Below are 24560 nucleotides of genomic sequence, written 5' to 3' on the forward strand. Positions count from 1 at the left end.
CCTCTCCTCCTCCTCCTCTTCTTCCTCCTCCTTTCTCTCTTCCTTCCTTCTCTTTATTTTCTTGTCTTTTTTTCATAAGATTTCAAGCTGTTCCAGATTTGTTGAAAACAACTACATGTGCTTCTTTGTCAAATGTCAGTTCTATTAAGTTATTGATAAAGTTGTTAAGTACATTGGCACGCATCTATTTCTTGATTCTATGTCACATCTCACTGATATACCTGTTTACACTTGACCAACACTGCTTTGATTACTGATACTTTATAGTAAGCCTAGAAGTTAGGTAGTATTGGTCATTTGACCGTGTTCTTCAGTATTACATTGGCAATTCTAGATCACTTACATATATATATTTCAGAATCCGTTTGCCCATAGACCAAAAAAAAAATCTTGAGACTTTTTATTCAGATTATATGCTTCAAGGTCACAGAGACCCATCTTAAATAGTAAGGTGGAGGGCCATAGAAATACACATGCCCCATCTTCCTTTGGCTTCCACATCTGCACACACAAAAACTCAGCTGCATATACATTTGGGCATATAACACACATACCCATTCTTCTTTCTCTCTCTCTCTCTCTCTCTCTCTCTCTCTCTCTCTCTCTCTCTCTCTCTTTCTCTCTCTGTCTCATCCACACACACAAAAGAATAAAGAATTGAAAATAATGAACACAATTGCCATAGAGGACCCATACAAAACACAGCATGCAACAATAGCTGAATATATTAGCTTTAAAAACTGCCCACGAACAAAGCGCATTTCAACCAGACATTAAAGGGTTAAAATTACACAGAGTGAGTGCTCTGGCTGCTGTGTTGTGACACCAGAAGTCTGTACCCCCCCCCCAAAAAAAAAAGACTAGAAGCATTCCAGATGCTTAGCATAACTCATGGGCTGCTCTAGGGATGGCTCAGGGAGGGGTAAAGCACTGGCCTGGAAAGCCTGATCACCAGGAGAAGCCAGGGGACTGAGCAGGCACAGCAGCTTCCCAAAAGCCCACCCAGTTGTGTGGTAGAGACGGATGTCTGGCAAAGCTAGCCAGCAAGACTAGCCAAATCGGTGAGCTCGGGTTCAGCCAGAGAACTCATATTAGTAACTACAATGGAGAGCAATCGAGGACCTTCAAGGTTCTCCTCTGGCCTCCATATACATTCCCACAAACACATGTGTGCCCCGCCCCATACATACCACACACATCTGTATGTGCAAAACTTAAATGCGTGAGCCAAGATAAATGGAAATGGAAGACATATTTTGAACTGAATTATTATATTTTCTACCAGATGAAACAGTGGATCTAGGCAAAAGTGATGGAGTGCTGCTAATAACACCCAAAGAGACACGCAGGGCTCTGTGGGTCTTTCGCGCCGCCTGAGCAAGGATGTTTACCTAAAACCGTCCATCTGGCTTTGAGTAAGCCTCGGCTGGTGGGTTCACAGGGCACCTCAGAGACAGAAGAACATATTGAGCATCCCTACAAGAGTACAACCCAAAAAAGGCGGAATAGGAGACACTAGGAAGGAGAAACAGCAGACATTGCAAGCCATGCATCAGAGTGGCAGCCCAGGCTCGAGGGGAGGGGAGGAGCCGGGATGCATTCCAATCCCTGAGGTCACCTGAAGAAGCCACAGCGCGGATAACTGAAGGATGCAGGGTTGATGATGCTGAGAATTTGGTACTTAAAGTGTGGTGTGATGTGGGGTGTATGGGTGTGTCTCTGTATATGTGTGTATATGTGCGTGTGTCTGTGTATGTCTCTGCATGTGCATCTATCTGTGGGTGTCTCTGTATGTGTATCTCTCTGTGTGTGTGTCTGTATGTCTCTCTGTGTGTGTATCTCTGTGTGGGTGTGTGTGCACATGTGTGTGTGTCTTGTGTATGTGTCTGTGTATGTCTCTGCATGTGCGTCTGTCTGTGGGTGTCTCTGTATGTGTGTGTATCTGTGTGTGTGTGGTGAACAGAAGTTTACCAAGCAAAGCTAAGCAAAGCAAACACCCCAAAGAGAGGTTGACGTGTGCTGTCACAGAGCAGACACCTGTTTGGTTTTTTTTTAAAGGTTGTTTTCTTTAGAGCTAGGCACTAAAATGTAAAGATGAAAGGATATACTGACATTTGTTTCTAAGTAAACCACTGCTCCAGTAAGTTCGCCGGAGTTCTCACGAGTGCCCAGCTGTCAGCCGCGAGCTGCTATTTTGAAGCTGGTAAATTTAATTTACTGTTCTTCGGCTACTTTTGAAAATCTTCAGATGTCTTAATGAAACATTTAGAATGCTTTAAAAAATCATTTAAAAGCAGCTAAAGGAGTATTTAGATGGAAATATGACCCTAATTAAAATGAATATAGTAAAAAGGAAGTGCTAAAAATGAGTGGCGGCCGAGGAACCAGTATATTTAGCAAAAGTGATGAGAAATGTGAAGTGCTGTTGGGCACATGAAGCCCTTGGCACTTGTAAACTGCTGGTGAGCTGAAACCTTTTCCTCCTGGAAAGTCCTGGTATTGTGTATTAGAGCTGAAGTTATGCGTGTGCTCACGTCCAGCAACCCTGCTCTGAGGCAAACCTAAAGGAAAAGATGGAAGGCTCAGTCAGCCACACGCGTGCTCGCACACCTGAGGACCTGAGTGTTCCCTGGCACCAGTGACTACAGCGATCCCTAGTGTCCAAGTGAAAAGGCTGGGCATGGCGCCACACATCAGTGCTACGACAAGCAGAGACACGTAAATTTCGGGGGCTTGCTGACCAACTAGCCTGGCCTAATCGGGAAGCTCTAGGCCAATAAGAGACTCTGTCCCAAAGGAGCTGGCTGGTACTCCTGAGGATAGCAAGCCAAGGATATTCTCTGGCCTTCAAGTCCACACACATGTCCACACATGCATAGATAAACAAACATATAGAAAGACATACAGCTAGAGTTTCAGTTCATGTGCAAGAATTTTTGTTTTTGTTTTTCGAGACAAGGTTTCTCTGTGTAGCTTTGCGCCTTTCTTGGATCTCGCTCTGTAGCCCAGGCTGGCCTCAAACTCACAAAGATCCTCCTGGCTCTGCCTCCTGAGTGCTGGGATTAAAGGCATGGGCCACCACCGCCCAGCGTCATGTGCAAGAATTTAATAGCACCATACAACAGCCCCCCTGCCAGACACAATAGGATGGCCACACAGTCCAAGCAATACATATACATGCAAAGGAATTCTCTATGCTCACAAACAGAAAGAGCCACAACTGTATTCTGTGAACAATCTGATGCTAGCTAGTCTTCCTCTATGATGTGTCCGGGGCCTGGGTCACATAGACGACCCTTTTATTAGAAGAAAAGGGAGAGAAGGAGGGAGGGAGGGAGCGAGTGAAGCGGGGGACGGACACACAGAGAGAGTTTGGCCACAATCACGGAGGTATTTGTTTTTGTTTTTCCCCCAGAGACAGGATTTCTCTATGTAGCTCTAGCTGCTGTCCTAGAACTTGCTCTGTAGACCAGGCTGGCCTTGAACTCACAGAGATCCATCTGCCTCTGCCTCCCATGTGCTGGGATTAAAGGCTTGCTCCATCATCACCCAGCTGAGATATTTGTATTTGCTACAGTGCATATATCTGATAAAAGACCTCTCTTACAGAACCTGAGTATACAAATATTTTTTTCAAATGAATGTCAGTTATAATCTAGTTTTTTTTTTTTAATGGGCAGGAGTTTTGAACAAAGCTTCATCAAAAGGTACATGAACGAGCAGCAGCATGTGAAAAGGAGGTTCACTGTCATTAGTGATGGAATTTCCACCTCACAGGGCCACCAGGGAAAGATGGAGGTTGATCCAGGGCCTCTGCCGCTGAGCTGTGTCCCACGCTCCAAGGCTGATGGTGCAGCATGTGCAGCAGACATATATTGCTGGTGGGTATGAAACGGTACAACCAATTTGCAAAACATAAAAACCTCTGCAGTTTCTTTTTTATTAGCTCTTTGTAGACCAGGAAGACAATGGGTTTCACTGTGGCATTCTCATGTGTCTACACCGTAATAACTTGTTCCCTCTCTCTCCCCCTCTTCCCTCTGTCCTTCCTATCCCTGGTCCCCTTCCTCTCCTCAAGTAGCCCCTCCTCCAGTTATCATGCCACATATATCCAGCTGTCTCTTGTTCCCTCTCACACTTCAGTGATAAATCCCTCCTCAGCTTGTTCTCTATTTTCATGCCCTAGGTATTCATGTATTTATAAATTGAAATATAAATTATATATATATGTATATATATATACATATATATATATGAGAGAAAATATGTGATATTTGTCTTTGTGAGTTTGGCTTATGTAGCTTAATGTGTCTTCTATTTCCATTTGTGTATGTGTGTGTGTGTGTGTGTGTGTGTGTGTGTGTGTGTGTATGCGTGCGCACGTGTGCGTGCAACTTCACACTAATGCAATAGTTTCATTCTTTATATCTGAATGTAAATCCATTGCACACATTTGCTGCATTTTTCTCTATTCGCCCATCTGTTGGACCTTTACATTGGTTCCATACCTTGGCTACTGTGGCCGGTACAGCAAGACATGTGATACAGAAGTGTGAACTTGGCATGGAAAGCCACACTATATGGTTCTATTTTTAGATCTTTTATGAACCCTCACACTGATGTCCACAGTGCCTGCTCCAGTTCACTCCCACCTGCCCCTTATCCCGACTGGGATTTGCTGTTAATCTGTTTTCTTGGTAGAAGCCATCCTCACTGGGGTGAGATGGAGTCTCTGTGTAGTTTGAATCTGCTGCTTCCTGATGGCTAAGAATACGGAACATTTTTTAAAAAAAAATATTTACTAGTCATTTCTGTTTCTTCTTTTGACAACTATCTGTTCAATTCCTCAGCCTGTTTATTGATTGAATGAATTTTGGCTCTTGATTTTTAGTGGTCTACAGATTTAGGCACATTCCGGTGGATATGTAGCTGGGAAAGGGTTCTTCCCTGTGTGGGTCATCTCCTCACGGAGCCATTTCCTTTGATATGCGGAATCCTTTTAATTTCAGAACATCCTATCTGACAATTATTGCAGCGTCTCCTGTGCCTGTATCTTGAAGTGTCTGTCATGTTTTTCTCCAGCAGTTTTGGAGTGTGGAGCCTTTGATCCATTCTGAGTTGATTTCTATGCAGAGGGAGTGTCCTAGTTAGCTTCCTGGGGCTGTGATAAACACTATGACCAAAGCAACTTGGGGACAAAGGACTTACTGTGTTGTGTGCTTTCAGGTAACAGTCCATCCCTGAGGAAGGTCAGGCCAGGCATTCAAGGATGGAACCTCGGAGGAAGTCTGCTTTGTGGCATGTTCCCAGGCCCAAATTCAGTTAGCTTTCTTTTTTTGTTTTTTTGTTTAACTTTTTTTTTTATTTTTTTGAGATTATTATATAATTTCAACATTTTTCTCTTCCCTTTCCTCCCTCCAAACCCTCCTGTATACAGTTCCCCACTCTCCTTCAAATTCATTTTCTCTTTTTTCCATTGATTGTTATTGAATATGCACACACACATATGTATGTGTTCTTAAATATAACATGCTCAGTCTGTTACTTGTGTGTGTGGTGTGTGGTGTGGTGTGTGTGTGTGTGTGTGTGTGTGTGTGTGTGTGTGTCAGGGCTGACAGTTAGGCACTGGTTCTTGAAGGAGCATATAAAAACATTTGCCGGGACTAGAGAGATGGCTCAGTGGTTAAGAGCACTGACTGCTCTTCCAGAGGACCCAGGTTCAACTCCAGCACCCACATGGCAACTTACAACTGTCTGTAACTCCAAGATCTGACAGCCTCATACAAACATACATGCAAGAAAAACACCAATGCATATAAAATAAAAATAAATAAATTATTGGCCGGGCAGTGGTGGCATACGCCTTTAATCCCAGCACTTGGAAGGCAGAGGCAGGCGGATCTCTGTGAGTTCAAGGCTAGCCTGGTCTACAAAGCGAGTTCCAGGAAAGGTGCAAAGCTACACAGAGAAACCCTGTCTTAAAAAAACAAAACAAAACAAACAAACAAACAAAAAAAACAACCAAAACATTTGCCCTGATACCCACAGGTAAATGTGGTCCTCTTCCCTCATCAAGGAAGACCCTCTTGCATCAGACAGAGACCACTAAAGAAAACCACAGCCAAACAAGATGCGGAGTTGTGGATCCCAGTCCCGATGGATATATCAGCTACCTTTCTTACACAGCCCTGATCCACCTGCTTGGGGATGGGACCACTCACAGTAGGTTGGGTCCTTCTACATCTATTGGGAATCAAGACAATACCCCCACAGACATGCCCACAGTGTGGCAGCTCTTTGATCAAGTGTCTCTCTGTGGCAGAGGCAGATGGATCTCTGTGAGGTCAAGACCAGCCTACGTAGTGGGCTCCAGGACAGCCAGAGTTACGTAGTAGGACCCTGCCTAAAAACAAACACAAAGAGCAGAGGAGATGGGGTTCCTCTTTGAAGATATGTCGCTGACAACCGAGATCAGCCATCATGATGAGAGACCTGGGACAGGCAGGCTTCATCCTTCTGCCGTGGAGATCCAGTTTTCCCAGTACTGTTGGTTGAGGAGGCTGTTTTTCTCCACAATGTATGTTTGGACATCTTTGTTAAAGCTTAGGTGACTGTAGCCATGTGGACTTATTTCTGGATCCTTTATTCTACAGCATTGGTCTACCTGTCTATTTTTGTGCCGGCACAGCTCTGTCTTCTGACTGTGGGTCTGTAGTGTAGTCTGAGATCAGACATACAGAGTAATAACTCCAGGGCTGCTTTCTGCTTAGGGTCACGTAGCTAGCTGGTATCTTTTGTGCTTCCAAAATCTGGCTGCCGGCATGGGACGCAGCTGCGACCCCGCTCAGGACCACGGCTTCTGTGTGCTGATACTGAGGGAACACTTCCCAGAAGACTTCACCTCAATGATGCTGGTCTCTTCTTAATCATCACTGACTTCTCAGTCCCAGCTGACCAGCATCAGTTGTCCCAGGAAAGCAAAGGTTTCACTTCAGTGGTGCTGGCCTCCTGTCAATCACAGTTGACTTCAGTCCCAGACAACGAGACACCACAGAGTCTTAATTCAAAATATTACATAAACGGCCTTCCTAGAAGAGTCTTTGCTTCCTTCTGAAACATCACAATCCAGGCCTTCGTCATCTGTATCTCTCTAAAGATTTGTATCATTCAAGCTTTCACTTGAAAGTCCAACAAACTCTGAGCACTCAATGGCTGCTCTAGTCCAAAGTTCAAAGTTCTTTCACAAGTCGCCCCAACACAACATGATCAGGTCTGTTACAGCAGTATTCCATGAACTTTAGTGCCAATTTCAATCTTAGCTAGGGTTTCTATTGGAGTGATAAAAAAAAAAAAAATGATCAAAAGCAACTCGGAGAGGAAAGGGTTTATTTGGTTTACATATCCTGAGTCGCAGTGGCATATCCCAAGGGAAACCAAAGCAGGAGCTGCAGAGGCTACAGAGGCATGCTGCTAGCTTGCTACCCATGGCTTGCTCATACCCCAGCACCACCTACTCAAGAAGGATAGCATCACCCGCTGTGAGATGGACCCTCCCACATCAAGGAAATGCCTCCACAGACTTGCCTACAGGCCAATCAGATAGAGGCATTTTCTCAACCAAAGTTCCCTCTTCCAAGATGATTCTGGGTTTTGTGTGGGTTGATGAAAACCTAACCAACACAAGAAGCAAGTGGACGTAGCCACTGAGCCATCTCTCCAGCCCCAGGACCACTTATCTAGAAAAAACAAACTTTTGTAACAGCAAACAATACAAAACAAAATAACACACTGTTGGTGAGAGAGGAGGCCTGGGCACGAATACCCAAGAAGCGTGACTCAGGCAGAGAGATGCACAGAAAAATGCAAGGCTGCCCTCTGCGGCTTAGGACACCTCTCTCAACTGACAACCCTAAAGGTTGAAAGTCCCCAGTCTGAGGTCGGTGTGTGGGTCAACTTCTGGAGCAATCTATCTGCCATCCACTGTAATCGAGTCTGGGAATACTAAAGCTCCATGGGACATCCAAACTGCATCCTTCCAGAAGGGCTATCAATCAACACTTAGCTAGTTGAGGGACCCTCTACCCACACAGCTCTCAATGCTACAGTGGCTTCCTCTACTCACAACGCTCTTGAGGACATCTCCCACCCAGAACATCAGCTACTCCAGGGCGTGAAATCTGGGTAGTCACCAGTGGGTAGAAGAACACGCCCAGCCTCCAGTCCTCAAAACTAAGTGTGGCCAATAATCACCTCCAGTAAGCGAAGAAAGGAAGAGAGCTCTGGCGGCGGCTGGACACTGCCTCTCAGGACTGTCTTAGACCGTGGGACTGTGGCCGATTTAATCCAGGCTCTCTACTTGTGAATTTTTGGCTTTTAGCCTCCCCCCCATAATAGGTCAGCTTAAAACAATACATTCTTTTTCAAAATGGCACTCAGCTATAGCCCTCCAAGTCCCAAGAGTGACAAAATGGGAATTCATCTCCACTGCTGACCTGTGTCCCGGAGGAACCACAGTCTCACCAAAACCCAACTGGTTCTGAAATTTGCGAGAGCTGCAGGCTTGCCCCGAGGCACGACTGTCCATCTTTTTACTCTAGGGACCCCGGGCTTACATAATGGGATGCCTTGGTTACTCTTGCACTTATCCGGGCTGCATGGCTGGAGCTGAGATCCGCCTGGCTCGCTTCTTTTCAACATGCCTCCCATCTTCTTCTCTACACGCAGCTGCTCTGACACTAGTTTTGGAGCTTCCAAAGCACAGAATCCATTTCCTTTTTATTTTGACTCATCTTCCCTCCCTGGCAACAGCATCTAGTTGGCCGTATTACCCGGGAGGCCCAGCACTTCCTTAAACATATGCTCATTACTTTTATCCCGTTAGAGACACCTTGTCAACATTTACCAAAAGAAATGAAGGTATACGTTGTCTGTCCCCCCCTCCCCGGACTTACACTGTGCACAACAGCAGTCAGCTCACAAATGACCAGAGCTGGAAGGGTCCAGATGCTTCTTCAGGGTGGAGGGAAGAATAAACATGGCCTGTCTATGAAATAGGGCACTTCCACACAGGGACAGGAACGGGACTCAGAAACACCACAGAACCAAAGAAGCCGTTCCGTTATGTAACCGCTTGCAAAAGGCAAACCTAATCTGCGGTGACAGAGAGCGAGGAGCGGGCTGTCAATGGAGCCTGGGAGAGAGTGACAGACAGCCAAGGGACAGGTGAGAGAGACGATCACGATCACGGCAGCAAAAAACGAGCTCCCCTCTTGGTCAACAGGAAGCAGAGAGAGGATGTGTGTGTGGGGGGGGGGCGTGTCCTGTGTTTGGATGGTTTTTTGTAACTTGGTGCAATCTATAATTTCCTAGGAAGAGGGAACCTCAGAAGGTCTCCCTCAGACATTCCGGCCTGTGGGCATGGCGATGGGGACATTTTCTTGATTAGTGGATGATAGATGTAGGCGTACCTCGCCTACTGTGGATGCTGTGACTCCTGGGCACAGGGATTGTCTAAGAAAGCAGGCTAAGCAAGCCATGGGAAGTGGTTCCCACCGTCAGATCCTGCCCTGAGTTCCTGATTTGGCTTCCATTGATGATGGACTGAAATCTGGAAACCAAGTAAGTTCTCTTCTCCCCACGTTATTTTTCAGCATGCTGTTTTGTCCCTGCAAAGGAAAGCAAACTAGAACAGAGCCCCAAGAAGAGGGGTCCAGTCAGGGTCCTAGGTCAAGATACTTCCAAAATTCTGGCCCCAGTGATCTTCTTGGTCCAGCCAGCCCTCACCTTCTGAAGGCTTCCAGGACCTCCCCAAGTGGCACCACTGTCTGAGGACCGAGCCTCCAGCACATGATCTGGGAGACCCTGTTTCTTATTCAAACCACACCAGTCCCCAGGGCACTGGTGTTCACAGAGAATGAAACTTCAAGGCAGGGATTAATGCAGAGTTGTGAGGTCACCTGCTGCTGCCTTAGATGGGAAGTGGTATAGATTTCACGAGACCCTTTCAGTTCTGACTGTGAGACCAAAAAGAGCCATCCAGGTCTATAGCACAAATCCTAATTGGTCTTCATAATAAAAACCCGGAGCCAGATATCAGGGTGAATGCTGAAAGATCAGTAAAGGAGCCAGCCACTTGAGAGACTTTTTACCTCTACCGAATCCTCAGCCTGAAAGGGCCAAGCTCCTGTTTCCACCCAGTCTCATCACTTCCTCTCTCTGCCCAGCCATATCACTTCCTGTTTCCTCCTCCCAAGTGCTGGGATTAAAGGTGTGTACCACCATTGCCAGACCTCTAGTGGCTAGCCCGGTCCTCTGATCTCCAGGCAAGATTTATTTGTTAAAGCACAGACAAAATATCCCCACATAGGTCCCAGTCCCTCTCTGGTTACCTGTCTTGCATGCGGTCTTTCCCTTTGGTGCTTGCTTTTTCACCAAGAGGTCGAGGCCACCTGGTGAGCCAGCCAGACACTCAACTGATGGTGGCCACTTCATCTCAGATGTTCTGCCTCCAAATCTATGGGCTGAATAACCTTCTTTCTGCTGTTCAGATTCACTTACTTTGACATTGTGATGAACGACTAGTGACCATCTCGGAGAGAGTCAGCCACAGCCTCTGCCCTGTGGAGAGGGCTCAGGCCAACAGATATTTGCTAGTTGCTTCTTTTCTGAGGAACTGGGGGGCAGGATAGGACAGGAGAGATCCCCCGACTCAGCTTTAGTTTAGGATGTATGTCCGTGTACACCCGTCAAAACATAGACCCTGAAGACTATTCTAGTCTCAGGCCCAGGGATTTGAGCTTGAATACAGACAAGTTCAGTTCCTTGGTTCCCATCTGTAAACTGTGACCTGCTTGGTGGTCTGCCTTGCGGAACTATTCTTACGCTAAACAAGCTCGCAGGAATGTCTAAATGTACTGGTATGCTTAAGCTATTTATATTACTTAGTTCAGGAGGCAGCTTTTATGTTGGGAAGCTATATTAATTATTAATAATGTTCCTTTTAAAAACATAATTTGGTCCAGTTGTATAAACCATATGCTTAGAGGATGGAGTTGGCATGGGGGAGCCGGGGCTGGAAATCTTAGAGGAAGCAGAAATATAAAAATGGATTCCCTTCCCTTTGCTGATCAGATAAATGAAAAGACCCATTGAAATACAGCACTCTCCGTGGAAATGGAAAGTGGAGGCTCCTGGAGGCTGTCTCGGCCCCGTATGTCCAAGTGAGTGGTCACTCTCACCTCAGAATTAGGGACAAGTGTCAGAGCTGCTCAGGGGACTCCTTAGGAATGATAAGAAGAACCACAGATGAATGTCCTCCCTGATCTTAGCCAGACATCTGAGAGGGCTGTGACTGTGGTGAGGGAGGTGGCCTTCTGGAAAGACACGAAGGGGCTTTTCCCTTGACCTTGATGTCATGTGGGTTTTGTGTTGGACCTTTGGCTGCCTGGCAACACTGTTTTATGTGGCCAGGTAATTACAATCACTTTTATTCCTTTGATGATGCTATTAGTTACTTACAGAGTTCCTGAGGCAAGAATGCTTGACAAGTCACTCAAAGGAAGAAGATGTGGTTGTCTGAATGTAAGTGGCCCCCATAATCTCACAGGGAGTGGCACTATTAGGAAGTGTGGCTTTGTTAGAGTGGGTGTGGCCTTGTTGGATGAAGTGTGTCACTGTGGGGGAGGGCTTTGAGGTTTCCTATGCTCAGGATACCACTCAGTGTTTCAGTTGACCTCCTGTTCCCTGCTGCCTAAATGTCGCCAGCACCGCATCTGCTATGCCCCATGTTCCTTGGCATGATGACAATGGACTGAACCTCTGAAACTGTAAGCAAGTCACCCCAATTAAATATTTTCTTTATAAGAGTTGCCATGGCCATGGTGTCTCTGCACAGCAACAGAAACCCCAACTAAGATGGGTTATGGGACTTTTGGGTTACAATCCTTTGGGTCCAGTCCATCACAGGAGCACGAGGCAGCTGGCCACACTGCCTCCACAGTCAGGAAGCAGAGAAGTGGTTGTCCAGACTCAGCTCCCTTCCTCCCATTCAGTGAGTCCTGAGTCCTTGCCTATGGAATGATGCTGCCCACTGTTTGGTCCCATCTCAATTACTTTAAATAATCTCTCTCAGGCATACTCAAAGATTTATTCCCATAGTTGCTGTGGGATGGTCTGTATGTCAAATTGCTCTGATTGGTCAATAAATAAAACACTGATTGGCCAGTGGCCAGGCAGGAAGTAGGTGGGACAAGGAGAGAGGAGAATTCTGGGAAGCAGAAGGCTGAGGCGGAGAGACACTGCCAGCCGCCATGACCAGCAGCATGTGAAGATGCCGGTAAGCCACCAGCCACGTGGCAAGGTATAGACTTATGGAAATGGATTAATTTAAGCTATAAGAACAGTTAGCAAGAAGCCTGCCACAGCCATACAGTTTGTATGCAATATAAGTCTCTGTGTTTACTTGGTTGGGTCTGAGCGGCTGTGGGACTGGCAGGTGACAAAGATTTGTCCTGACTGTGGGCAAGGCAGGAAAACTCTAGCTACACATAGTGATTTTAAATCCTATCAAATCAGCATTTCAAAGATCTAGCTCATCGCTGGCATAGTGGGTCATCTGATGGTCTGTCTTATGTCAGTCTTTTGGAGGGACACATACCCAAACCATACTGTAGTGGGAGATATTGAGAGATGGAGCCTCACCCTGGGCCTGTACTCTGATTCTGCTTCATTGGAACATGGCCGAAAGGAAGTCACTTAAGTACACAGAGCCTAAGCTTCTCTATATGGAGAACAGGGGTGATGACACTTGGCTAGTCACACTCTTGTCACTGTGACAACGTAGCAGAGAAACAACCGGAAGGAGAAAAGACTTAGCTGGGTTGAGAGGCTTCAGCCCAAGCTTGGCTCTTTCATTGTTGGGGCCTGTCATGAAGCTGAGCGCCATGCTGGTGAGGGTGTGCAGGTGAGGCTGTCCATCTCACAGGAGTTAGCAAGCAATCCTCGAGAAAAAACCAGAAGTGGACAGAGCCACTACCAGTGACTCCCTCCCTCCAACCCAGCCCCATCTCCCACAGTTCCATCACCTCCCAATACTCTATTCAAAATTGGAATCCATCAGCCAGGGGTGGGGTGGTGGTAGTAGTGGTGGTGGTGGTGGTGGTGCCACTGTATGCCTTTAATCCCAGCACTCTGGAGGCAGAGGCAGGTGAATCTCTGAGATTAAGGCCAGCCTGGTCTACAGAGCAAGTTCCGGGACAGCCAAGGCTACACGGAGAATCCCTGTCTTGAAAAACAAACATACAAACAAAACAAAACATTGAATCTATCAATGGATCTGTCTATTCATGAAGTGAGAGCCCTTTAAACCTACCCACTGCCCCAAAGCTCCACCTTGGAGCACTGCTTTCTTGGGAGACAAGTCCTTCAATACAGGACCCTCTGGCAGGCATTTCATATCTAAACCATAATAGATGCTTTTGTTGGGATTAGATAGGGTGTTCTAAGAATCTCACCCTGTTTTTTTTTAAAAAGAAAGAAAGAAAGAAAGAAAGAAAGAGAGAAAGAAAGAAAGAAAGAAAGAAAGAAGGAAAAAAATCAGTCATGATCCCCCAGCCTCAGCCTCTGACGTTGGGATTACAGGCATGTTTTGTTTTGATAAATACTTTGTAAATGGTTGGCAGTGCCTAGGACCCAGTAAGTATTCAGGTTAGCAAAGGATACAGATGGTCTGTAGCAATGAGAAGTCTGAGAACTTGGTATCTTAGGTACCAGAACTAAGGTGCCAGAATATCTGGTATCTTAGTTAGGGTCTCTCTTGTGAAGAGACACCATGACCACGGCACCTCTTATAAGGGAACATTTAATTGGGGCTAGCTTACAGTTCAGAGATTTGGTCAGTCATCTTCATGGCAGGAAGCATGGCATTGTGCAGGCAGACATGGTGCTGGAGAGGGGCTGAGAGTTCTGTATCGGAATCAGCAGGCAGCAGGAAGAGAATGTGAGCCACTAGGCTTGACTTGTACCTCCCTCAGTGATGCACTTCCTCCAACAAGGCCACACCTCCTAAGAGTGCCACTCCCTACGGATGTGTGGGGGCCATTTTTATTCAAACCACCATACCTGAGTAGTGTTCCCACCCCAAATAAGGCAGTCTCTCCAGCTGCCACCATGTGGGCCTCACCCAGCTCCTCATTCCTGGAGGAGAGTTCATCAGCTATCTCCTCCAGCCTCCCCTTTTGGGTCCAGATGAGCCTGTGGAGCAAGTAGCTTTAGCCTGTACCTTCTTGCTTGTATCTCTGTAGCAGGGGTCTGCCAGTACATCACCAGTCCTGGGAGAAGCTGCTGATAAGAGAGGATCCTGAAATTGAACAGCGCTTACTACACCCGGGCCCCATGGGAACTGTGTAAGTCCAGGGCCAGAGCCACCCCCTTAGTGATGGCTCCAGGGACAGCTGAGCCAGGATCTCTGTTTCTTACTAAGGCTTTACTCTCAGTCTCCGAGGAATTTTGTTTGATTTTATTTTGCCTTCAAAGGGCTCCTGCAGAGATTTTTTCTTTTCTTTCTTTTTTTCTTCCTTTCTTTCCTTTTTTTTTTTTCCTGAGACAGGGTTTCTCTGTGTAGTTTTGGTGCCTGTCCTGGATCTCACTCTGTAGACCAGGCTGGCCTTGAACTCACAGAGATCTGTCTGGCTCTGCCTCCCGAGTGCTGGGATTAAAGGCATGCGCCACCACCGCTCGGCTCCTGTAGAGATTTTGATATGCAAGAGACATCTGTATTCTGGAGCTAAACACGGTTTCGACCAGTCTCAGGATTCGACAAACACCAGTTTAGTCCACTCCTCTTCTTTGTCTTTCAAAGGAGACATTATCACCATCCTTGTCACAGACAAGGAAGAGAAATGGTTTCTTGCGTTTTCTGAGTCAGTGGGTGGACTCTGCCACCAGATGATTGGTCTTCAAATCTTAGCTCTACTCTCTATTAGCTGTGTGATCTCGGGAAAGCTACTCAACGTCCCTGTTCCTCACTTGTACCCATCTGTAAAGGAGTGGAAATGTTCAATTCAGCAGTGTAAGCGCTGCTGTTTTAATTCGTATCCCTTAACACCAGTACACAGCAGACTCGTTTTTAACTTCCCAGCGGCTGAGCTTCCGGTAGTGTGTGGTACTGGCCAAGGTGCTGAAGATACACTCGTGAACAAAGCCCCGTGCCTGTCTTTCTAGAGTTTAAAAATCGGGGGGTGGGGGTGGGGGGGTGGGGTGGAGCCATGCATCAACCCACCTGACCACACTGATGTAAAATAACCCCACGCCAGGTGTAACGAGAGCGCACCTGTGGGGTGTCACAGTGAAAGGGCTGCCTCTCTCTGGGGGCTTCTGAGTTCTGCTGAGCGGAGGGGAGGGACGGAGGTGGAGTAGGGACAGGGCAGTCTGGGCAAGGGCAGCAGGATGTAGGTCCTGTAGTAAATGGCCCCTGCACCTTTAGGTGACACGTGGGCACCCAAAAAGGCCTAGAATGAGAAGCTGGGGGGGCAGGGTGGGGCTGATCATTCAGGTCTTCATAGCTAATAGAACAGATTTTGATCTTCATCTTGGAACAAAGAGAATGTTTAGAAGGAAGTAACAATAATTGTATCTATTTGCAAATATCACCCTGACTACAGCGAAGAGACATTTTAGTGGGTGGCCAGAGGGATACAAAAGACATGGGAGCTGGGGCTCCAGAGGGTACTATTCTGGGCAGGCTGGTTACAGCCAAGGTGTGTTATCCGCCAGTGACCACCAGAGAGAGACCTGCGGTAGTGAGGGACTGCGCCTCATTTGAATCCAGCCGAGAATAGACTCGCTTCTTAAGACTCAGCAGAAAAATGTAAAATCTCATCAATAATATATCAACTTCATGTTGAAACGGTGGTTTTGGGGGGAGTGTATAGGCTTCAAATACATTTTTAAATCAACTTCCCAGTGTCTTTACATTGAAAATAAGTAGCTACATGGCAATCGGAGTTGCATGTGGGATTGGTGTGTGTGGTTATGCTTACAGTAAAAAGACTCGGGACTCACCCCTGGGAAAAGCCAGCAGTTGAACCCGTCAAAACCCTAGGCTCAGCCAGCCCCGTGCTTCCTGTGCCTAGTGGGGAAGACTGAAACGGAAGTCACTGAGCGAGATGTGTTTGTGAGCTAAGGGGTGGCACAGTACCCAGCTCACTAGAGCTGCTTCAAATCGCTACGCAGGCCGGGGGTGGGGAGAGGGTTGGGGCAGGAGGAAGCAGGCTGTTTCATAATGACTTCCCCCAAGTCTCAAACACTGGTGTTCAAAACTCTGTCCTTAGCATCCCGCGGGACAGGGAAGGAGTAGGTTGGAGCTGCGGCAGACTGAAAAGGCAACAATGTTCATAGGTCGGGGCCTCAGTTTCCCCGCCTGTCACATGACTGAGGGGTGAAATGAGCGTAAGCCTCTTCCCCCTCCCACAGTCTGCGATGGTAGCTGCATGACCCCAGCTGGTAAGGCTCTTGACAGCTGAACACCGGTCCCGACTACAGCACCTAGGAGGGTGGGGAGAGACCTGCTAATGTAGGGTGGGCGGTCCCCGGTGAGGAGACCCAGTTCCACTCCCGTCCAAACAGAGAGAAAAGAAAAAGAATTGCTTGACGCTTGGACACGTTTTTCTACCTAGAGTTGGTAAATGTGCGAACGAAAGGCCCTCTTCCTTTGCCAGGGGCAAATCAGGCTCTCAGGCAGGAGCCTTGGCCCTTCCCGGAGGGCGCCCCTGGCCCGGCTCGGCGCTAGCGGAGTCCGTGCCGCAGCGGCGCCCAGGTCCCCCCAGCTCCGCTCCGCAGCCTGGCCCGGCGATGCTGGCGTTTCCGCCGGCGTCAGGCACGCGGGGCCGCAGGGTCGCCCGCTTCGGGCTCAGGCTGAGCGCTCCCGCTTTGTTCCGGTCGCCCAAAGGCGAGCCTCCCCGCCCTCCCCGCCGCCCCCCATCCGGGGCCTCGCTGCAGTGGGGACCCGGCGCTCGCAGCGCCCCTGCTCCCAAGCCTGGTGGCGGGGTGGCCGCGCCGAGCTGCCCCCGCGCCTCCCGCGAGCCCGCGAGTCCGCCCTCCGCGGCCCGCGCCGCAGTACGAGCCTCCTCCCTCCCGCCCCCCGCGCCGCCGCCGCCGCAGGAGAGGGGGGGCCCGGGCGGGCGCGGCGAGGGCGCGCGGCGAGCCCAGAGCCGGTGCGGGGCGCGGGCGAGCGAGCTCCGGCCGCGGCGGGAGGCGCCACCCCGGGGCTCGGGTAAGCCGCGCGCGCGCCGGCCTCTCCTCGCCCTCCGCGCCCCCGCGCCCGCCCTCCGGGCGCCGCAGCCTTGGCCGCCGCGGGTGAGCGGCTCGCACTCAGCGCAGCCGAGGGAGCCGGCGGCTCTGCCCGGGAGGGTGTCGCCGCCGGCGGATCGCAGAGTGCGCGGGCCCGGGAGGCGGGGACCGAGCGCGGCGACCCGCCATGGCTCAGGCGGCCAAACAGCTGAAGAAAATCAAAGACATCGAGGCGCAGGCCCTCCAGGAGCAGAAGGAGAAGGAGGAATCCAACAAGAAGCGGCGCAACCGCTCCCGTGACCGCAAGAAGAAGGTAAGGGGGCGGCGGCGGCGGCGGCCCCGCACCGAGGCGCCTGGAGTCGCTGCGGGAAGGCGCTCGGCCGCGCTGGAGCTGACCCTCCCGGAGCGCCGTGGGGGTGGCGGCCAGGGCACGCGGCTGCTCGCCCGGGGGGCTAGGGGCGCGCTGGCCCCCGACAGTCCTTTCAGCACCTTGAACAGAGGCCGGCAGGCCCGCGCGCTCGGGAGGAACTTTTGCCGCCTCCCGGGTGGCGGAGCCGGGCAGGGGCTGCACCGCGGCGTTTTCGCGCTGGCCGCCCCGGCTTTCTTGGGGAGCTGCCTTGGGTGAACGCGGCAGGCGCTCCAGAGGTGGCACTGCCCGCTCCTGCTCAGGTGACCAGTTAGTTCTCCTGTGCCGCACGGAGAGAGAGAGAGAGCATCCTCCCCAGATCTCTCAGGACGACTGGGGCGACTGCCCTTCCTGGGCCCTTCCTGACCCCGTGGGCCCGCGGGTGGACCTGGAAGACGCCACTCACCCCTGGGCATTTGGCAACATTTTGTGTTAAGGTCATTCCAGAGGAGTCGCTGGTGGCAGGGAGGAGGAATTCCCTTGGAAGCCTCGCTGGGGTTGTCCAACCGGACCCAAGGCCTGGTGGGAGAAGGGCTCTGCCATGGGTAGAGCATCAGGCAGTCTTTCACGGGACAGGGGTCTGTGCAGAGACACCCCAGGCAGGGATCTAGAGCCCTGAAAGCAACTGTTGCTATTTGCAGTGCTTGCTTTCAGACCAAAGCATGCTAAGGGGCCACCTTAGACTAGACCCACTGTCTAATTACAAACATCTGGAGGGCCACGGCAACCAAGCAGCTGACTCTGCCACACCGGCTAGAGCTGCAGGGATGCAGAGGCTAGGAGAGCATGGGTGGAATTCTGGGAGTCCAAGGTAGAGTCCCGGAGAGCCATTTTAACCTGGAGAAGTTGGTGTGGGGCCTGCAGGAACGTCCCCCTAGCCCGAGAATGGGGTTCTGGGGCTTCCCTACAGAGACGCTGCCCTTGCTCGAGAAAGACTTCCTGCCCGCAATCGTCTCGTTCTGAGAAGGAAATATGGAAGCTGCAGTTGACAGCAGTGTTGGGGACAGTCTACTTTGCAGTAGGTGGTGGCGGGACCGATATTGGCTCTTTTCCTGGAGATGACATTGGCCAGGCTGAGACGGTCTCTGATTTTAACCTAAGGAATCACCATGTTAGGTGTTCCATATCCCTGAAAAATACAGCAGTGCCCCCCCCCGTCCCGTCCCCCCCCCCCGCCCCCCGTCCTGGTATTGGCACCTTGTGTGTACATAGTAATTTCATCACCAGCACTTCTTAAGCAAGAGTGAAAGAGGTCTTTCCAAAACAATAGGATTTGGGCTGATGCCGCTTAGAGGAAGAATCCTGTCAGGTCTCTGTTAGGGTCTCACATGCCAATCCTGTCTGTAAGTGAGCAGAGCAGCCTACTCCAGAGTGCCTGGTGCTCACCCACTTCCTTGGCAATGGTGTCGGCCCTTCCTATTTCCACTCCTGTTCTTGATCTTGGGGCAAGGCAATCATCTCCAAAACTCACTCCATGTTTTTATCCCCGTTCTTGCCTGGAGCTTCCTCTCTCATGTTCCCCATACCAGAGATAACGTTTTGACTAATAATCAAAACAAAACTCCCCTTTCTTTAATTTCATTTCTTTATCGTCCACAAAAACGCCCTTTGACTGCATGCAATGCACCTTTGTAAACACAGCAATTCCAATATTCATTTTTCTTCTTTGATCTTAATCTTGGCATTCTTGGAAAACTTTGTTCCATATTTTAGTGCTGGATGATAATGGGTTTCCTTCTCCCTGAATTGCGCTGTTTTGACTTACTAGCTGGTCACAGCATACTGCGTCAGTAGGTGTTCTGAAATCTTCCATACAGATTTTCATGGTTTTCTGCAGTGTCTCGAGGGCTATGATTGGTACAACATCTAGGAAGTTTTTAATCCAAACTGATAGCGATGATGTGAACTCCCAGGACATATTCTTTATTGGGGGACATGTTATGAGGCTATGCAGGGGTGTTTTGTTTGTTTTTCTAGCGATTGTGAGTTCTCTAAAACATCGGGATGGTCTGGATAGTCAGAGAAGGTAATATAGCTAAAACCTACAGCAAAATATGAAACTACAGGGAGGTGGGAGACCCCAGAAGAAAAAGTAAGGGACAAAAGGCAACCTGGGAAGGGGCATTTATTTGTTTGTTTTCACTTAATTTGCGAAGGGTGCTGGGTATCAAATCCAGGGCCTTTTGCATCTTAAGCAGGTGCTCTGCCATGGAGCTATACCCCTAGCCCCAAAAGATAATTTAGAGAATCTTCCTGCTGGGTCGATGCTAAACAGTGATCTGATCACTGACTTGAAGGTTCATATAAGGTGAGGTCTAAATCCAGTGTTTGCCAGAGAAGGAATGTTTCAAGATATAGCATATTAAAATCAAGCAGTGGAGGACCATCTAGATGATCTTACAGATGACCCGGGGCTCTGGAGCCATCTCCCTCGTCTTGTATGAATGTAGAAAAAGAACTTCCCACATACAAATGGATACGTTACTACAGAGACATGGCAATTTATGGCAATGGGAACCTGAGCCAAGGACACTCTGAATTTGCTAGAAGGAAAGGTGTCTATCTCATGGGTAACTGCTTGACTGGGGCTGGCAGAGCGGAGCCGCATCCCTCTCTCATTTGTAGAAATAATCATGGTTGTAACCTGAACGGTGGTTGCAGCCTTTACAGTTATGATACTGTGTGGGAAGGTGATTGCTAAGGGCACCGAGCATCCGAGATGGAAGCTGATGTGACTCGCGCACTAACTGGCACACATAGAAACCTCAGCACCAGGACTGGCGCTCCACTCGGGAGCTCTGAAGGTGCTGCATTCAGTTTTCTGGTTAAGAGGCAGCCTCCTCACCGAGCTCTTGCTGTGTCTAGCTGCAGCTTATTTTACTTTAACTTTTTTTTTTTTTTAAAGAGCAAAACATAGCATTCATGACATTTACCATTAAGTTCTCTTGTTTCTGGAGGCTATAGTGGAAAGGACGAAATGGTAAGGCCTGTGTAAAGCAGGCGTGTGCATTAAAAAGGACAGTTTTCCTAGGGCTGAGGAAGCTGTGAGAACGAGAATTTGTCTGCCTTTTATGCTTATCCAGAGCTGGCAGCTAGGGGTGGAAAAGGACATGGAGGTTGGTGAGAAAGTGAGGCAGAAGACTGAGGGGGGACAGAATTCAAGGCAGCAGCAGTAGGTGGCTGGGTGGGAGACAGAGCCTCTCTCAGGTGTTCCAGCCTGTGAGTACTCGGGGGTAGCCTTCACCGGGCTCTCTCCTCGGCCTTCACCCTGTACATCTACTTCATCTCGGATGCTGATGCAGGACAAGCTTTTATCATGGTCTGTGTGTGACGGGCTGGGCGCTCACCACCTAGCTCAGCACTTCACACGCAAGGGCGTGCAATGGATGTTTGTAGAATTAGCGGTTTGATGAGTGAATTGTGTTTGTTTCTGCTGGCCTAGGCACTGTCTTGGCTTCAGCATGTGTTCAGGTGAAAACTACAGTCTTTGGCTACCTTTGGGGGATATTGGAAGGGAGCCTGATGCATCTTTTCCAAGTCATTTGCATAGCAATAGCAACCTCCGCCAGGCAGGGGCACTACCTGATCTTTGGGTGCAGCATTCTGCCCATGAGTATGCGGTTATTCCTTGCAGGGTGTCTGCTGTACTACATGTCAAGTGGTTTTAGCTGTTTGGAGCAGCAGTTTCTTAACGGAGCCTCAAGAAGCCAAAGCCTTGTGAATAGACAGTGGGAGGAAAAAAAACCAAAAGCCCAGGAGTGGGAAGGGTCCCTGGCCTGGGTGCAGGCACAGAAGAGCTCTCCGCTCTCTTCCTTTGCCCCTGGGCAGTGGAGGCGGTGGGGAGTCACCTGCTTAAGTGCTGGGGGTAGTTGGTGGGATATCGTGGGGCAGGATTGAGGACTGCAGGCTAGGCAGGAGTCATGCTGGTCCAGGACTCGCAAAGAGCTTCAAGTTGAAACTTTTGTTATCTCCAAATGGGTTTAGAAACTCAACCCAAGAGCGAAGTTGTAGGATTCAGACATAATAGTGTTCCTTAAGTCTTCAACCCTGGGTCCTGCGGTTAATCCGGTTTACTAGCATGTGCTCTAGCGTGAGCTGATATTTGTGTGCACGGTCCCTATTGAGTTTTTGAACTGCATAATTTTTGAACTGCATGTGTGCTGTGGGATAGTCTTTCGGTATGCTGTGAGTATGTGTTGCTACCATTGGTTGATAAAGAAGCTATTATAGCCTATGGCAAGACATGTTGTAGCCAGGCGGGAAATCCAAGCAGAGAGACAATGAGAAGAAGGCAGGGTCAGGGGAGACGCTGAGCGCTGTCAGGGAGCAAGATGCAATAAAACACAGGTAACGCCTCAAAGCCATGTGGCGAAACATAGATTAATAGAAATGGGTTAAATTAAGTTGTAAGAGCTAGTTAATGATAAGCCTGAACCACAGGCCAAACAGTCTGTAATTAATATAAGCCTCTGTATGTTTGCTTGGAACAGAGCAGCTGCGGGACACAGGAAAACTTCCGCCTACACGTGTGGATTATTAAAAGCATCCATTCATTAATAATTTCAAGACTTTAAAACATATTACCACTTTGGTAACCCTGCTTTGACATCTGATTGTAGGACATGGAGAACCTCAAAAAAAGAAAGCAAATCCTTTTTGCTCTGGTTGTGGCCGAAGACAGGGTTTTCCTAGCTTGCCTCCTGCCCCCTTGCCAGCCTAGGTTTTCCGTCCCTGGTGCGTGGCATTCTTTCACTCGCCAGTCATCAGCCAGAGCAGCCCACATACAGCGATTGCATGCCTGGGTGTACGCCCAGCCCTGTGCATTCTGCAGGTCATTCACTCTTCACAGCTACCCTACTGAAGCAGGCAAGGCGGAAGCTGACATTCAGCCTAGATCGCGGACCTCTTTGGGAAGGCGCACAGGTTGTGGCTCGTCCCCAAACCTTTGTCTTTCTCACCCCAGCAAAGGCTGCTTCCTTACTAGTTTTGCTTTGGTCTTCTCAGCATGACAAGAGGTTCACTTTAAATTCCTTCCTTCTGTTTTAACCCAGCAGGTGAGGGTTGTGCACAGTAGAGGCTGTAGTAACTCAGGGTCATCCAAGACGGTGACTGTGCCTGGTATCTGACCTCTTCTCAAGGTCCATGTGTTAACAGTGTGGTCCCAGGCCAGGTGCTCCAGATAGGTGGTGGGACATTTTCCAGGTGGACCCTTGTGGGAAGTCTTCGGGTCACCAGGAGATGTAGCTTCGAAGTGCACTGTGGGAACTTAGCCTCTTCTCTCTCTTGTGCCCCAGTGGTAAAGTGAGTGGTTTGGCTTTGCCAAGCTTTCCCCAAAATCATGTGCAGGTTTTCATCACAGGCTGCAGAGCCACAGGACCAAGTGTTCACAGACGGACACCTCCAAAACCAGGAGCCGATGGGCATTTCTTCCTCATAAGCTGATTGCTTTGGGTATTGTTATAGTGATGGAAGTCAGATAGTCCAGGGCTAATAAAGTTGTTTTTGATTAAACCCTATGGCCAAACCTCAGTGTGAAATGTTGGTGTGCATCTGGGAAGGCCAGCTCATTAATATCTCAGTGCTAGTAAATGAGAAAAGGCTACTTTAAATCACATCTTCATTTCATTTTCAGGAAAGAAATGAAGTTCCTATTTGGAATAGATTTATTATCACATACCCACTCAATCATCTGTGCAGGCAGTCTGTATTGTGAGATGAGCCTGAATATTTTAGGCTTTGTTAAGGTCCAGCACAGGGGTACAGCTGTACGTCAGTGGGTAACATGAAAGTGCATCCTGTTTTTTCTGAGAACAGTCATGGTCAAGGTCACGGCCCATGACTCCAGGGTATAGAACAGAGAGAAGATAAGACATGTTGGATTGCAGATTAACTGGACTTTTATGGGGTGGGGGGAAGGATCTGGATTTTAGGAGTACAAAAGCACAGCACATTCTCCAGGGAAGGAAAAGTTGCATTGTAGAGCATAAAGCGAAAGCCAGATTATTGCTTTGGACTTCTTGTCTCATTACTTTCCAATGTGACTAGATCCTTTGCCTCTGAGAAGGTTGCTCTGCTGTTGTTTGTTTGTTTGTTTTTCAAGGAACATTGGGGAGAGCCAAAGCTAAGCATAGGCGCCCTTCTTTGGAAATGAAGGGATTACAAATTAGAGGCTTAGCACGGAGCCACAGAGCTCTGGTCGCAACTGCCTCGACGGTGTCCAGAGGCTCCCATGGATGTTTCAGAGCAGCCTACTTGGTGGCTGGGAGCTCCTAGCTGGGAGTCCAGAGGAAGGCATGGATAAAGACTGAGTGCTAGGAGCCCTCAGCTTTCCTTGTGGTTAGTCTGTCTTGAAAGATGCCTATTTCCCCCAACTTTCTGATTCAGAGCTTCCTCTGCCTATGGAATCACATAATCAGCATCCTCGCCATACAATCACTTAATAGTGTGCTTACGTGTGTAAATGCACAGTGGCTGCATCTGCCGTTACCTTCTCCTTTTTTTTTACTGTTGCTGAGAGCTTTTGCATTGTACAGGGAATGCATAGAGCAAGTGCAGACTTCTAAGGTTGATCGGAACTGACTGAAGCGGGTAGGAGCTGACCTTAGCATGCCGAGCTATCTGTGGGTGATCCTCCAACCGGGCTTGGCCACACAAAACTGGCCTTAGAAAAAGATGCGTGGTGGAGGCTCCTAGGGGTGGGGGAAATGGCGGCTGCGTGGGGTCCCTCTGGGCTCGTAAGGGTCATCCAGATGTGTGGAACAGAGCATCCAGTGGTGTAAGCAGCATGTGTGGCTGTGAGAAAGTGCACTCTGCATGAGGAGGTGGTCAGGAACTATAGGCTGAGCAATGGAAAGCCAGCAGCACAGGC

General features: G+C 49.0%; 1 protein-coding gene across 11 annotated transcripts in view; it reads left to right on the forward strand.

Annotated features, from left to right (window-relative positions):
- The first annotated feature begins 17161 nt into the window (after positions 1-17161).
- Positions 17162-24560, forward strand: part of Ank1 (ankyrin 1) — a 189442-nt gene continuing 182043 nt past the window's right edge. For 5 of the 11 annotated variants that reach the window (XM_037211631.1, XM_037211635.1, XM_037211638.1 and 2 more), the window contains exon 1: positions 17232-17599. In XM_037211631.1, coding sequence (XP_037067526.1) covers positions 17474-17599 — 126 coding nt within the window. In that variant the 5' untranslated portion in view covers positions 17232-17473. Of the gene's footprint in view, positions 17600-24560 lie in introns of all 11 variants that reach the window. The other 6 variants (XM_028887805.2, XM_037211640.1, XR_005093074.1 and 3 more) reach the window with 4 other exon arrangements.

Source organism: Peromyscus leucopus, chromosome 17, assembly GCF_004664715.2.
Source record: "Peromyscus leucopus breed LL Stock chromosome 17, UCI_PerLeu_2.1, whole genome shotgun sequence".
Lineage (NCBI taxonomy): Eukaryota > Metazoa > Chordata > Mammalia > Rodentia > Cricetidae > Peromyscus > Peromyscus leucopus.